Below are 14,499 nucleotides of genomic sequence, written 5' to 3'. Positions count from 1 at the left end.
AGTGCTTATCTCTCAAAGTGCACCATTTCCAAAGACTGTTGCAGTTGAAATAGCTCATTATTTCATGGTAAAAATACTCAAAGTTTGCCTAGTGCCTCCAAAACATGTGTCCCTGTATTCACTTGCAAATGGATTCACAGTCTCAGTATATAACAAGGGTCATCAAAAGCATGGGACAGAGCTTTTCAGCATGTCAAAAATTATGTTTGTCTAAGAAAATTCCCGTGAAAGTGCAGAAATTACATGCATTTGCCTGTGTCATCTTGTCATTCTATCTTTAGTCATGTAATTTTCTTATGTAATGGTCTGCATTAGGTGATATTAATAGATTGAAAGGGGCTGAAGACAAATAACAATTTTCTTATGAAAGGAAGAGTAAATACTAGCTCATCAAACATTTTCTAAGCATATCAAATGCCACTTTGATGCCCTAACACCCTAACTGAAATGTGTAGCCATCCTGTCATTCAAGGAAATAATACTTTAGGACATAAGGTTAAATGCAGGTGTAATCTCCAAGTTCTATAATTATTGATGGATATTAGGGACTTAAAAATACATTACGTGGTGTGTGTGTTTGTTTGTATGTGCGTGTGTGTAATGTCTTAGAATCTTAGACTTGGCAGGAACCTTACCAGCCCATTTACAGGTAAGAAACTTGGAGCCCTGGAGCTGAGGTGACCTTCTAAGGTCACAAGGCAGCACTAGAACCCTTCCTTTGTATGCACCTTTCTTTGTTTACTTGCTGCACTGCAGTAGCCCTTGTTCTTTGAGCCTCCAATGATGATACCTGCCTCACTTCACATTATCCAATGAAAAATGGGAACAAATCTACTTTTTTTTTTTTAATTAATTAATTAATTTATTTTTGGCTGTGTTGGGTCTTCGTTTCTGTGCGAGGGCTTTCTCCAGCTGCGGCAAGCGGGGGCCACTCTTCATCGCGGTGTGCGGGCCTCTCATTGTCGCGGCCTCTCCCGTTGCGGAGCACAAGCTCCAGATGCGCAGGCTCAGTAGTTGTGGCTCACGGGCTTAGTTGCTCCGCAGTATGTGGGATCTTCCCAGACCAGGGCTCGAACCCGTGTCCCCTGCGTTGGCAGGCGGATTCTCAACCACTGCGCCACCAGGGAAGCCCACAAATCTACTTTGAAAGGCTAAATGCTACATAAGTGTATAGCATTCTTATTTTTTATTTTTAAAACAAAGGTTTGTGGATTATAGAAGCTTTCAAAGTTGGCCTATTTATAAGTGAATTAGATGTCAGTAAATTAATAAGAACCCATTTTACCCTCAGCCCTGAAAATACCATAATATTCCAGCCTTAAAAGACCAGTAAGTTGATTCTTTTTTTATAAAAGAGAATCTCGTGTTAAAAATAGTGTGCTTAAAAAAAGCTGGTTTTGAAAAAGTCTTGCTATTTTTGTCCCATTGAAAACTTCTCTTTAAATTTCATGTATAAAAATCATTGCCTACAAATTCAACAGTTTTTTTCCTCAAAAAGTGTTTTTATCTTCCTTAAAAAGCAGTAGTAAACCTCCCCCTCTCTGTTTTTATCTGTTTGTTTAAACCTCTGAATTAAGGACCCTGTTCATAAGAGTCAGGCCATCCCTGAGAGCTGATACAAGCTCACGTTTATCACTGGGATGGCCTGGGCCAGGGTCCACTTGCTATATGATGAGAAGCATCATAATCCTGTTGGCTCACACTTGCATTGAGCTTACTCCCTGTAGGCACTGTTCCCTTTTAGTCCCCACAGCCACCTGATGAAGTTTATACCACTGTTGCCCCCAGTTTACAGATGAGAACACTGAAACACTGACAGATGAAATGACTTGCCCAGGTGACTCAGCAATAGGCAAAAGAACCAGGATTTGAACCGCAGCAGCCTGGCTCCCAGCATCTTTGCCCCTTTTCCACCATCATGAACTCTTGGGCGAGCCATTTTGCCTTTCTCACTACTCTTACCTGCAGAATAAAAGAGGGAAACAAATCAGATACTCTGGACCAGTCCTTCCTGCTCGATCATCCTCAATCCTGAATATCTGCAATTTGAATGTTTTTGAGGAAAACATTAATACTTATTACTTTTTATTTATTAAGTATTAATACTTTTTCCTTGTCTCTAATACAGGAACATCCTTTTAAGGATGTAAAATCCCAAAACATATCAGTCTTTTCATTGTTTCTTTTGTAACATGTCAAGGAACAAATTGTTTTGATTTGCTGTTTGCCCATTCCTTATCCCAAGGGATGAGTCTCAAAGAATCTTAGGATGATGGCAAAGCCGTCCTCATGTGGAGGTTGAAAACACTGGCTCTGGTGTAGAATGTTGGGTGTGATTCCTGGTCCTGTCACTGCAACAATGATGGGCTTTGGAGCCAAGTCGACCTGAGTTTGAATCCCAGCTCTGCCACTTGAAAGCCATGTGACCTTGAACAATTTTCTAACTCTCCTATTTCTAATTTTATAAAAAGAAATTGATGTTGTCTTCCTAGGGGCTTGATGTAATAAGTAACAGTAATGGTGCCTGGCATGTGGCTGGTGACAGTGGCATGGCCATTGTTGGTACTGTCACATGGCCAGGTGTTGTCCCTCAACAGGTGCTGGCTGTGCACTTATTGTGAGCCCCACTGGACTGCAGGTCAGGATGCTGGTTTCTGTTGAAGGAGGAATCCAAGGAGATCTAGGAGTGTGGGTGGAGAAATTAACTTTCAGAGTAGCAATCACAAGGAAATGCCCTGAGCTCTTGATATCAACTAAGGCAGGAAGCTGCTGCTGTGTCAACTAAACCGCGGGTTTCCAATGCTCGTTTGGAGCCACCTAAAAAAAGGCTCATGATGGAAGGCTTAATTTCTCCAAGTTTCACCTTTCTTATATATACAATGAGGTTAAGCATCATGCCTACCTCCTGGGTTGCTGTGAAGATAACGTCTGTAGAGCCCTTGGTGAGTTATACACAATCTTCTGTCCGTGTCCCCCCCCCCCCATCCCTATTATTAACGATGTTGTTTCCCTCCCTCTTCACCCAAACAAGAGACGGGCTTGTTGGGCTCAGTTTTGTTTGGCTAGCTCAGCTCCAGTAGTCCCCTAAAACTTTAACTAGGGCATAAAGTACACATATAATCTCACACTAGCCCCCCAAAAGATACTGCCATAATGTGATTAATAATGAGGTTTTGTATGGCGATAGTGGTTTTAAGTGCTTCTGTAGACTGGTAAATTTTATTGCTTCAATGCTTATGAAAGTGACAGCTCATTGCCTAGGGCAGCAAACACATAATCCTGTGTTTACTTTTCAAGTTCCTTAAATAGCTTTGTGTATCGGGTCAGAACTTCACTTTTGCCATCTCTACTGGTAATGAGCTGGAGTGGGATGACTTATATGTTCTTGCCTCTAATTTCTGAGATGTAACAGGCTTGACTAAGAATTGGAGGAATCAAAAAACAGACTATGTTCCTGGAAACAATATGCTGGCACGACATTCATTGTTATCACCACCGGCTTGCTCCAACTTTTATCCTTTCACAGCACTTTCCTGTGAATCGTGTCATTTGAGCCTCTCCATAGCCTATGGGGAAGGCAAAGGAGATTTCATTTCCATTTTTTAGTTTAGAAAATCAAGGCTTAGAAAGGTGAAGTGACTAGCTTCTTATTGTCATGGGCTGGACTTGATCTCAAACCTTCTGCCCTCAGACCCAAACCTTTTCTGCATGACTGCAGGCTGCTGCTAGCCTATGCCCTTACCTTCTCTGGAAGAAAACAGCATTTACTATGATAAAGTGTGAAGATAGAAGAGGTTTGTGTATAAGTGTGTCCCTACCAAAGCAGAGCATGTCCTCATAGGTTTGATCAGGGTTCACTCACCACGGGCCTTCACCCGAGGATCCTCTCTAAGTAGAATTCATGTTCAGCTACACGGTGGGCACCAGGGTCTTCCCCAAGTACAGAAGTTCTCTGCTGTAAACGCTACTCCCGCCCCACTCCATCCTCCTCTCCGGGGCTTCCAGAGCTTAAAATTCTATCATTTGGGGTCTTGAAGACGAATTGGTCTTTAAATAGATTCCAATTAAAATCAGAATTCTTTCACTGTAAGTAACAGCTTATATTTAAAGAAAAAAAATTTAGAATCTTGTTTTGGAGGGTCACAAAGCCTACTTCCTTGGGCTCCAGTGTCCTCATCCCTTAAGACATGAACAGTAAGACGCGTTCTAAAGATCAAATGAATGTACGTAAAAGGGCTATAAAAATGTCAGCTTGACAGAGAGCTGAGAAGGAAGGGGCTGGTGTACTGGTCTGGGAAGGAGGAGAGAGGTGGCCATACCTAGAACTCAGAGCACTGGGTCTGACCATTACAAAGGAAGCTTTGTAATGGGGTGGCTTGAAGGCAGTCTGACTGACTTCAGGGTTTGGTCCAGAACTGAACCAGTTGCAGCCTTCAAAGCCACTTTGGGTTGCTTTGACCTCCAGCCATCTGTGTCTGAGAATGTAAAACAAATGGTTAATGGTGTCTGAGGTTAATGATCTCAAATATCCCCTACTTAATGCCATAAGAGGAAAAAGAGCCCCCTGGAGAAATAATCAAGGATGCTATTTTCAAAGCTGCAATTAATTGTGTATTTGGGAAAACTCATCTTCTGCCAGTTTTTCTATTGAGAAATAGGAAATTAAGGGTGATGGAAGAGCTGTGACTGACAGGGCAGTTTGAATAACCTTTATAAGGTCAAGAAGGCAGATGCAGAGCCCATATTCAACACCAGGGATCCTGGACCAAAGCCATAATGATCATATCATGGAGTGAGTTAGGAGCTCACTTCCTGCAGTCAAAATATGCGCCTAAGGGTAGGTCTGACCGTCTGACCTTAAACTGTGAAGTTTCACGGTGACTACCCTTTGGTTGCCTTTTCAAAATGCCTTTTTTTTCCACTGTGGCTTGAGCCAAATATGCCTCTCGTCATCTCCCTTTGGAGCATGTGTCTGTATCCTCTCATTTCCCTTCTCAGACTTCCTCCCTTCTTTCCCTCCTCTTTCCTCCAGCTAGTGAGACCTGCAACGATTTCCACCCGATGTTCTTCACCCACGACAGATCCTTCGAGGAGTTTTTCTGCATCTGTATCCAGCTCCTGAACAAGACATGGAAGGAAATGAGGGCAACCTCTGAAGACTTCAACAAGGTAAGGAGAATCTGAAGCAGAGACAGAAGCTGCCTGTGTCCCCGGTGGAGGCCTTTGCATGGTCCCTTCGCTGGGTGTGGGAGGAGAATGAGGACGACTGTGATTTGAGGTGACGTTAAGGACGGAGAAAGAAAGGCATAGCTGTACAGACGGGAAGCTGTGTGCCAGCGATGGTCTTACCTCTCTAGGGATAAGCTTGGAACAGCTTTGTTCCTTTTGGCTTACTAAGCAGGGGCCACCAGCAGAGACCCTTTCTTGAGAAATAGTGATAAGATGAACTTTTTCCTCTAAAGGCCTTGGTCCGGGACGCCTTGTTATTACAGATCTAGTGGGGAAAATGCCTCCACTCCACCTGTGCAGGTGGCTGCCAGGGAGAGAATGAGATGAGGAAGGCTGCTGTGGTCACTTGGTTTCTTTGTGGGTTATGGCTGTGTTGAGATAACTGCCCTTTGCTCTGCCACAACGAGTATTAAAATGCAAGACCTCTTTCAGGGAGTTGAGTAAGTTTATATGGAACATGTCCTGGTTTACAGAAAGCATTTGGTTTTTTTGAAGAGTGTGAATTTCACATTCCTGTTTGTGAGTGAATGTTGGGTGGAGAGAAGAGTGCTGACCAACTTAAAGGAAGCGGAAGCACCGTGTACACTTTTCAAGATAAACAAAATCTTTATCCTTAGATCAAAGCCTTGTTAGCAATCATGACATGGCTAGTAATAACTGATGGTTGGGACAGGTATGCTTAGGTCTTTAATCATTCTGGTTTGCTACTGTATGTGACTCTGGGTTTGGTTGGCCCCATCACCCATGCCTGCTGACCCTGGTACTGGGGACATAACTGTTTCTAAAAGTCTAAGTGTCTGGTCTCACAGTCATCCCGTGGGACCTTCACGGGTTTGTGCTTGGGGCATAACATGATATCTGAATTCCAGCATCATTTGATGTTCTTGTTGGTCTTTGCCTCCCAGTCCTCTTTTTTCTGAACTTATATCTCGTCCTTCTTTTCCACCATATTTCTGGTCCATGGCATCTTGAACCAATATTGGTTAAAAAGAAAGAAAACTGGGAAGAGGACACTCTTCCCCAAGCCTTCCCCAAGGCTAGAACCTGACAGTCTCCATAAGTATGATGATCTTACCTGCAGTTGTAGCAGAGAACGCCATTCCATCCCAGTCATCCTGAGCCACCTATTCAGTTCCTTTCTTTTCCGTTTTTGTGAATCTGTTGCATGTTTTTGATTTGTGGTTACCATGGTTTTCGAGTATCATAACCGTATCGACTTGCTTTAGGCTGTAAGTTCAAACACATTCTAAAAGATCTATGTTTTTTACTCCCCTCTCCGACAATCTGTGATTTTGATGCCCTATTTTACATCTTCATGTTTATCCTTTTGCTGTTCATTGTGGTTATAATCACTTCTGCAACATTTTTTGATTGTTTTTTACTCTGTGTACTGGCCTAAGTGACCTTCAGTTCTTTTATATATTTGTCTGGGCCATCTATTTAACTCATTGAAATAGGCCCCAGGGACTCCCGTCTGTGGAAAACACCGATCTGTAAATTGCATGCTAGAGCTGCAAGTGTCTGAGCAACTATAGCCAAGGACAGACATGATTCAGGAGGGGAGGTGGAGGAAAGCAGCCCATTAATTCCCTTATGATTGTTAACTGCAGCCTCCTAAGTGTACTTCCCTTGGTTATGAGGGACTTTGCAGTTCAGGTGCAATTATCCTTGGGAGAGAGGGAAGAAGGAGCACAGAGACCTTTGTTCAATCAGGCCAAAAAAAAAAGGGGAAAGTTAAATCAGTAGTTTCTGAAATTGCTATGGCCACGTTGCTTCTGGATCAGTTCAACTCTTCCTGTACTGCACTGTTTCTGAAAGCCATCCAGTCCTCAGCTCTTGTGTCCTGGGACACTTATTCCTCCAAGAGAAGGAGACTTCACTGACTCTCATGTGTTCTGGCACTGAGCTATCCATCTACTGAGGGCATTTCATTCATCCCGCTTCTCCAGAATTACAGAAATCTGCATTTCTGTAAATGATAAAATCAAATATTATTGCTGTTGATCTATGCACAGATAAGGTATATAGAAAACATTACCAAATTCCTGCAAAGGAATGGCTCAAGGGAATGAGTACTTAGACACTTAATTTCTGTAGAACTTACAAGTTTAGGACATGAAGCCCCAAAAATACATACACTGTTAGCAAAGGAAACCAGAGGCCTCAGTCTGGAGTTGCTGAGAGGGGCTTCAGGGAGGAGGCGAGCATGGCTCTCAGGCCCGTGTTATTCATGGTGGCTGTGTGCTCGGGTTGGTGGAGATGATGTTCTCATTGCGCCGGGTGAGGTCCTGCTAGGTGGTGGCAAGCCCCCCAAAGGGTCATGCTGAAACCTTTTTGTAATTAACTTATATGGCTGCAAAAACTTCCTGCAGGAAGATCTAAGAGCCAGGTTCCAGTACAGTTTCTTACTGTGGCCCTAGTGCCATCTTTTTGCATTGGACAATTGTAAACTAGCTGTGATGTTACACATCTGCTGCCAAGTAGGGATGGTAGTTTATGGCCGTGGGCAGGCAGCTGGAGGCCTGAGAGGCAGAGGGTCCCACTCCACATGTCCATTCATTGGTTAAGAATGGATATCAGAGGAGGATCAGGGATGGGTATGACAAGGCATTTCAATTTTCTACATTAACTATGTTTGCTTTTCTCTTTCTAATACTATGCATGCCTTACTTTTGTAACCAGAAAAGTTTATCAGTGATATACTTTTTTTTTTATTAATTAATTAATTAATTTTTTTATTTGTGGCTGTGTTGGGTCTTCGTTTCTGTGCGAGGGCTTTCTCTAGTTGCGGCAAGTGGGGGCCACTCCTCATCGCGGTGCGCGAGCCTCTCACCATCGCGGCCTCTCTTGTTGCGGAGCACAGGCTCCAGACGCGCAGGCTCAGTAGTTGTGGCTCACGGGCCCAGTTGCTCCACGGCATGTGGGATCCTCCCAGACCAGGGCTCGAACCCGTGTCCCCTGCATTGGCAGGCAGGCTCTCAACCACTGCGCCACCAGGGAAGCCCCAGTGATATACTTTTTATCACGTGTATTATTACTTTCCTAATACCGCTGGAACATATTGCCACAAACTTAGTGGCGTGAACAATACAAATTTATTATCTTACAGTTCCATAATTCAGAAGCCAAAAATGGGTCTCCCAGGGCTAAAATCAAGGTGTCAGCAGAACTATGTTCCTTTCTGGAGGCTCTTGGGGAGAATTCATTTCATTGCCTGTTCCAGGTTCTGGAAACTGCCTGCATTCCTGTCTCAATGGCCCTCTTTGTCCATCTTCAAAACCAGCAACTGCAGGTTCAGTCGTTTCCACGTCACTTATCACTCTGATCCCTCTTCTGCTTCCATCTTTCACTTGTAAGGAGCCCTGTGATTACATTGGACCACCTGGATAATCCAGGGTAATCTTTCCTATTTTAAGGTCAGTTGATTAGCAACCTCAATTTCACCTGCAACCTAAATTCCCTTTTGCCATAAAAGGAAATATATTCACAGATTATGGGGATTAGAATATGGACATCAATGGGGAGCCATTATTCTGCTTACCATAATGTGTATTTAAGTTGTAAGTACATTAGATTTGTAGCTGTGGGTATCAATTTAAATTAATGAAACATGGACGGATGAGCTTTTTTGTTGTTGTTCTTTTGGCTGGTAGACTAGCATAATACCTGTTGCAGAGTTCTGCTAGTGGTTGCTCAAATTCAGATATAATTATGTCCTTTTTCTTTTATTTCTCTTTTTTGTCTCTTTGGCCTTAACAACAACAAAAAAAAGGACCCTGTGTGAGTTCCTCTAGTTCTATGTGAAGAATGTCTTCTCTGATTTTTTCCTGCTGCCTATCAGCCACCTTTTGCTTTACCAGATAGTAAATTGGGAAAGAGAGAAAAGCTGAAATTTTAATCAGTTCACTTTTCTTCTTGTTATTAACTTGGTAGCAGAAGAGATTGAATTTAGGAACAAATGTGGGTTTGGTGTTACTGGTAGATTTAACGTTTTTCTTGTTTCCTAAGATTGTCCAAATGGGAATTCAGAAGTATCTTAAAAGAGGCCAACATGAGACACAGTTTCTTTGAACTTTCTTGGACATCTTTTCAGGCTTTCACCACTTTGAATGGAAGCATAGATGGTGGATTTGATTGTTGACCTGAGACCCAGGGTTCTGTAAGAAAGGCTTAGCTATCTGCCTTCTTTAGCTCATTACTGGAGAAGCAGTATCCCTCTCTAAAATAGTGATTTTTTCCAACAAACAATATCAGATTCCAGCAGACACAGGAATCTCTTCTACAACCCACCTTGGTGGGGACACTAGTTGGTAGTTACCTAGTTCTTGGTAGTTAATGCTGCTGCTGGAAGTGAGTGTTTGGAAAAGCAGCTGTCTTCCTGCTCCACCAGACCTGGGAAGCAGCAGATGTGATGTTTTTTATTTATTTAAGAGAAGTAGAATTAGAGAGTGGTTAAAATATTTATTCTTTGAAAGGTACTTTCTTACAGTTTCTCAATATAGTAGTTTCTGCAGAGTAATCCATTGATTCAGGCCATTGAGTTTGTATTCTGTGTTTTTGACTTTTATTACCAATATTTCAGAGCATGCATTATTCATTGTCATAGGAAGAGCTAAGCCAGAGCTGGATACCTTGGCACGCAAGTGGCCCCATAATTATTTCATTGAAGCCTTTATTTATTTATTTTTAGCATCTTTATTGGAGTATAATTGCTTTACAATGGTGTGTTAGTTTCGGCTTTATAACATAATGAATCAGCTACACATATACATATATCCCCATATCTCCTCCCTCTTGCATCTCCCTCCCACCCTCCCTATCCCACCCCTCTAGGTGGTCACAAAGCACCGAGCTGATCTCCCTGTGCTATGTGGCTGCTTCCCACTAGCTATCTATCTTACATTTGGTAGTGTTTATATGTCCATGCCACTCTCTCACTTCGTCCCAGCTTACCCTTCCCCCTCCCCATGTCCTCGAGTCATTCTCTATGACTGCGGCTTTATTGCTGTCCTGCCCCTAGGTTCATGAGACCCACTTTTTTTTTTTTAGATTCCATATATATGTGTTAGCATACGGTATTTGTTTTACTCTTTCTGACTTACTTCACTCTGTAACAGACTCTAGGTCCATCCAACTCACTACAAATAATTCAATTTCGTTTCTTTTTACAGCTGAGTAGTATTCCATTGTATATATGTGTCACATCTTCTTTATCCATTCATCTGTCAATGGACACGTAGGTTGTTTCCATATCCTGGCTATTGTAAATAGTGCTGCAATCAACATTGTGGTACATGACTCTTTTTGAATTATGGTTTTCTCAGGGTGTATGCTCAGTAGTGGGATTGCTGGGTCGTATGGTAGTTCTATATTTAGATTTTTAAGGACCCTCCATACTGTTCTCCATAGTGGCTATATCAATTTACATTCCCACCTACAGTGCAAGAGGGTTCCCTTTTCTCCACACCCTCTCCAGCATTTATTGTTTGTAGATTTTTTGATGATTGCCATTCTGACTAGTGTGAGGTGATACCTCATTGTAGTTTTGATTTGCATTTCTCTAATGATTAGTGATGTTGAGCATCCTTTCATATGTTTGTTGGCAACCTTTGTATCTTCTTTGGAGAAATGTCTATTTAGGTCTTCTGCCCATTTTTGGATTGGGTTGTTTGTTTATTTGATATTGAGCTGCATGAGCTGCTTATAAATTTTGGAGATTAATCCTTTGTCAGTTGCTTCATTTGCAAATATTTTCTCCCATTCTGAGGGTTGTCTTTTCGTCTTGTTTATGGTTTCCTTTGCTGTGCAAAAGCTTTGAAGTTTCATTAGGTCCCATTTGTTTATTTTTGTTTTTATTTCCCTTTCTCTAGGAGGTGGGTCAAAAAGGATCTTGCTGTGATTTATGTCATAGAGTGTTCTGCCTATGTTTTCTGCTAAGAGTTTTTTTTTTTTTTTCCCTCTAAGAGTTTTATAGTATAGTGTCTGGCCTTACATTTAGGTCTTTAATCCATTTTGAGTTTATTTTTGTGTATGGTGTTAGGGAGTGTTCTAATTTCATTTTTTTTACATGTAGCTGTCCAGTTTTCCCAGCACCACTTATTAAAGAGGCTGTCTTTTCTCCATTATATATTCTCCTTTATCAAAGATAAGGTGACCATATGTGCGTGGGTTTATCTCTGGGCTTTCTATCCTGTTCCACTGATATATATTTCTGTTTTTCTGCCAGTACCATACTGTCTTGATTACTGTAGCTTTGTAGAATAGTCTGAAGTCTGGGAGCCTCATTCCTCCAGCTCCGTTTTCCTTTCTCAAGATTGCTTTGGCTATTCAGGGTGTTTTGTGTTTCCATACAAATTGTGAAACATTTTGTTCTAGTTCTGTGAAAAATGCCATTGGTAGTTTGATAGGGATTGCACTGAATCTGTAGATTGCTTTGGGTAGTAGAGTCATTTTCACAATGTTGATTCTTCCAATCCAAGAACATGGTATATCTCTCTATCTGTTTGTATCATCTTTCATATCTTTCATCAGTGTCTTATGGTTTTCTGAATACAGGTCTTTTGTCTCCTTAGGTGGGTTTATTCCTAGGTATTTTATTCTTTTTGTTGCAGTGGTAAATGGGAGTGTTTCCTTAATTTCTCGTTCAGATTTTTCATCATTAGTGTATAGGAATGCAAGAGATTTTTGTGCATTAATTTTGTATCCTGCTACTTTACCAAATTCATTGATTAGCTCTAGTAGTTTTCTGGTAGCATCTTTAGGATTCTCTATGTATAGTATCATGTCACTTGCAAACAGTGACAGCTTTACTTCTTTTCCAATTTGGATTCCTTTTATTTCTTTTTCTTCTCTGATTGCTGTGGCTAACACTTCCAAAACTATGTTGAACAGTAGTGGTGAGAGTGGACAGCCTTGTCTCGTTCCTGATCTTAGAGGAAATGGTTTCAGTTTTTCACCATTGAGAACGATGTTGGCTGTGGGTTTGTCATATATGGCCTTTATCATGTTGAGGTAAGTTCCCTCTATGCCTACTTTGTGGAGTGTTTTAATCATAAATGGGTGTTGAATTTTGTTGAAAGTTTTTTCTGCATCTATTGAGATGATCATATGGTTTTTCTCCTTCATTGGTTAATATGGTTTATCACGTTGATTGATTTGCATATATTGAAGAATCCTTGCATTCCTGGGATAAATGCCACTTGATCATGGTGTATGATCCTTTTAATGTGCTGTTGGATTCTGTTTGCTAGTATTTGTTGAGGAGTTTTGCATCTATGTTCATCAGTGATATTGGCCTGTAGTTTTCTTTCTTTGTGACATCTTTGTCTGGTTTTGGTATCAGGATGATGGTGGCCTCGTAGAATGAGTAGGGGAGTGTTCCTCCCTCTGCTATATTTTGGAAGAGTTTGAAACGGATAGGTGTTAGCTCTTCTCTAAATATTTGAGAGAATTTGCCTGTGAAGCCATCTGGTCCTGGGCTTTTGTTTGTTGAAAGATTTTTAATCACAGTGTCAATTCCAGTGCTTGTGATTGGTCTGTTTATATTTTCTATTTCTTCTTGGTTCAGTCTCGGAAGGTTGTGCTTTTCTAATAATTTGTCCATTTCTTCCAGGTTGTCCATTTTATTGGCATATGGTTTCTTCTAGCAATTTCTCATGATCTTTTGTATTTCTGCAGTGTCAGTTGTTACTTCTCCTTTTTCATTTCTAATTCTATTGATTTGAATCTTCTCCCTTTTTTTCTTGATGGGTCTAGCTAGTGGTTTATCAATTTTCTTTATCTTCTCAGAGAAACAGCTTTTAGTTTTACTGATCTTTGCTATTGTTTCCTTCAATTTCTTTTTCATTTGTTTCTGATCTGATCTTTATGATTTCTTTCCTTCTGCTAACTTTGGGGGCTTTTTTGTTCTTCTTGCTTTAGGTGTAAAGTTACGTTGTTTATTTGAGATGTTTCTTGTTTCTTGAGGTAGGATTGTTTTGCTATAAACTTCCCTCTTAGAACTGCTTTTGCTACATCTCATAGGTTTTGGGTTGTCATGTTTTCATTGTCATTTGTTTCTAGGTATTTTTTGATTTCCTCTTTGATTTCTTCAGTGATCTCCTGGTTATTAAGTAGTGTATTGTTTAGCCTCCATGTGTTTGTATTTTTTACAGATTTTTTCCTGTTATTGATATCTAGTCTCATAGTGTTGTGGTCAGAAAACATACTTGATATGCTTTCAATTTTCTTAAATTTACCAAGACTCTATTTGTGACCCAAGATATGATCTATCCTGGAGAAAGTTCCATGAGCACTTGAGAAGAAAGTGTAATCTGCTGTTTTTGGATGGAGTGTCCTATAAATATCAATTAAGTCCATCTTGTTTAATGTGTCATTTAAAGCTTGTGTTTCCTTATTTATTTTCATTTTGGATGATCTGTCCATTGGTGAAAGTGGGGTGTTAAAGTCCCCTATTATGATTGTGTTACTGTTGATTTCCCCTTTTATGGCTGTTAGCATTTGCCTTATGTATTGAGGTGCTCCTATGTTGGGTGCATAAATATTTACAATTGTTACATCTTCTTCTTGGATTGATCCCTTGATCATTATGTAGTGTCCCTTGTTTCTTGTAATAGTCTTTATTTTAAAGTCTATTTGGTCTGATATAAGAATTGCTACTCCAGCTTTCTTTTGATTTCCATTTGCATGGAATATCTTTTTCCATCCCCTCACTTTCAGTCTGTGTGTGTCCCTAGGTCTGAAGTGGGTCTTTTGTAGACAGCATATGTATGGGTCTTGTTTTTGTATCCATTCAGCCAGTCTATGTCTTTTGGTTGGTGCATTTCATCCATTTACATTTAAGGTAGTTATCGATATGTGTGTTCCTATTACCGTTTTCTTAATTGTTTTGGGTTTGTTATTGTAGGTCTTTTCCTTCTTTTGTGTTTCCTGCCTAGAGAAGTTCCTTTAGCATTTGTTGTAGAGTTGGTTTTGTGGTGCCGAATTCTGTTAGCTGTTGCTTGTCTGTAAAGGTTTTAATTTCTTCATCAAATCTGAATGAGATCCTTGCTGGATAGAGTAATCTTGGTTGTAGGTTTTTCCCTTTCATCACTTGAAATATGTCCTGCCACACCCTTCTGGCTTGTAGAGTTTCTGCTGAAAGATCAGCTGTTAACTTTATGGGGATTCCCTTGTATGTTATTTGTTGTTTTACCCTCGCTGCTTTTAATATTTTTTGTTTGTATTTAATTTTTGTTAGTTTGATTAATGTGTCTTGGTGTGTTTCTCCTT

At 40.7% G+C, this 14,499-nt stretch overlaps 1 protein-coding gene across 2 annotated transcripts in view; it reads left to right on the top strand.

Moving 5' to 3' along the window:
• ELMO1 (engulfment and cell motility 1) overlaps positions 1–14,499 on the top strand; it is a 553,192-nt gene that overhangs the window by 372,877 nt on the left and 165,816 nt on the right. For both annotated transcript variants that reach the window (XM_068549306.1, XM_068549305.1), the window contains exon 17: positions 5,033–5,169. In XM_068549306.1, the coding sequence (XP_068405407.1) occupies positions 5,033–5,169 (137 nt within the window). The remainder of the gene's footprint in view (positions 1–5,032; positions 5,170–14,499) is intronic.

The sequence above is a fragment of the Eschrichtius robustus genome, chromosome 8 (genome assembly GCF_028021215.1).
Source record: "Eschrichtius robustus isolate mEscRob2 chromosome 8, mEscRob2.pri, whole genome shotgun sequence".
NCBI classification, from domain to species: domain Eukaryota; kingdom Metazoa; phylum Chordata; class Mammalia; order Artiodactyla; family Eschrichtiidae; genus Eschrichtius; species Eschrichtius robustus.
The sequence above is the reverse complement of the archived record's forward strand: the minus strand, read 5'-3'. Positions and strand labels throughout refer to the sequence as shown.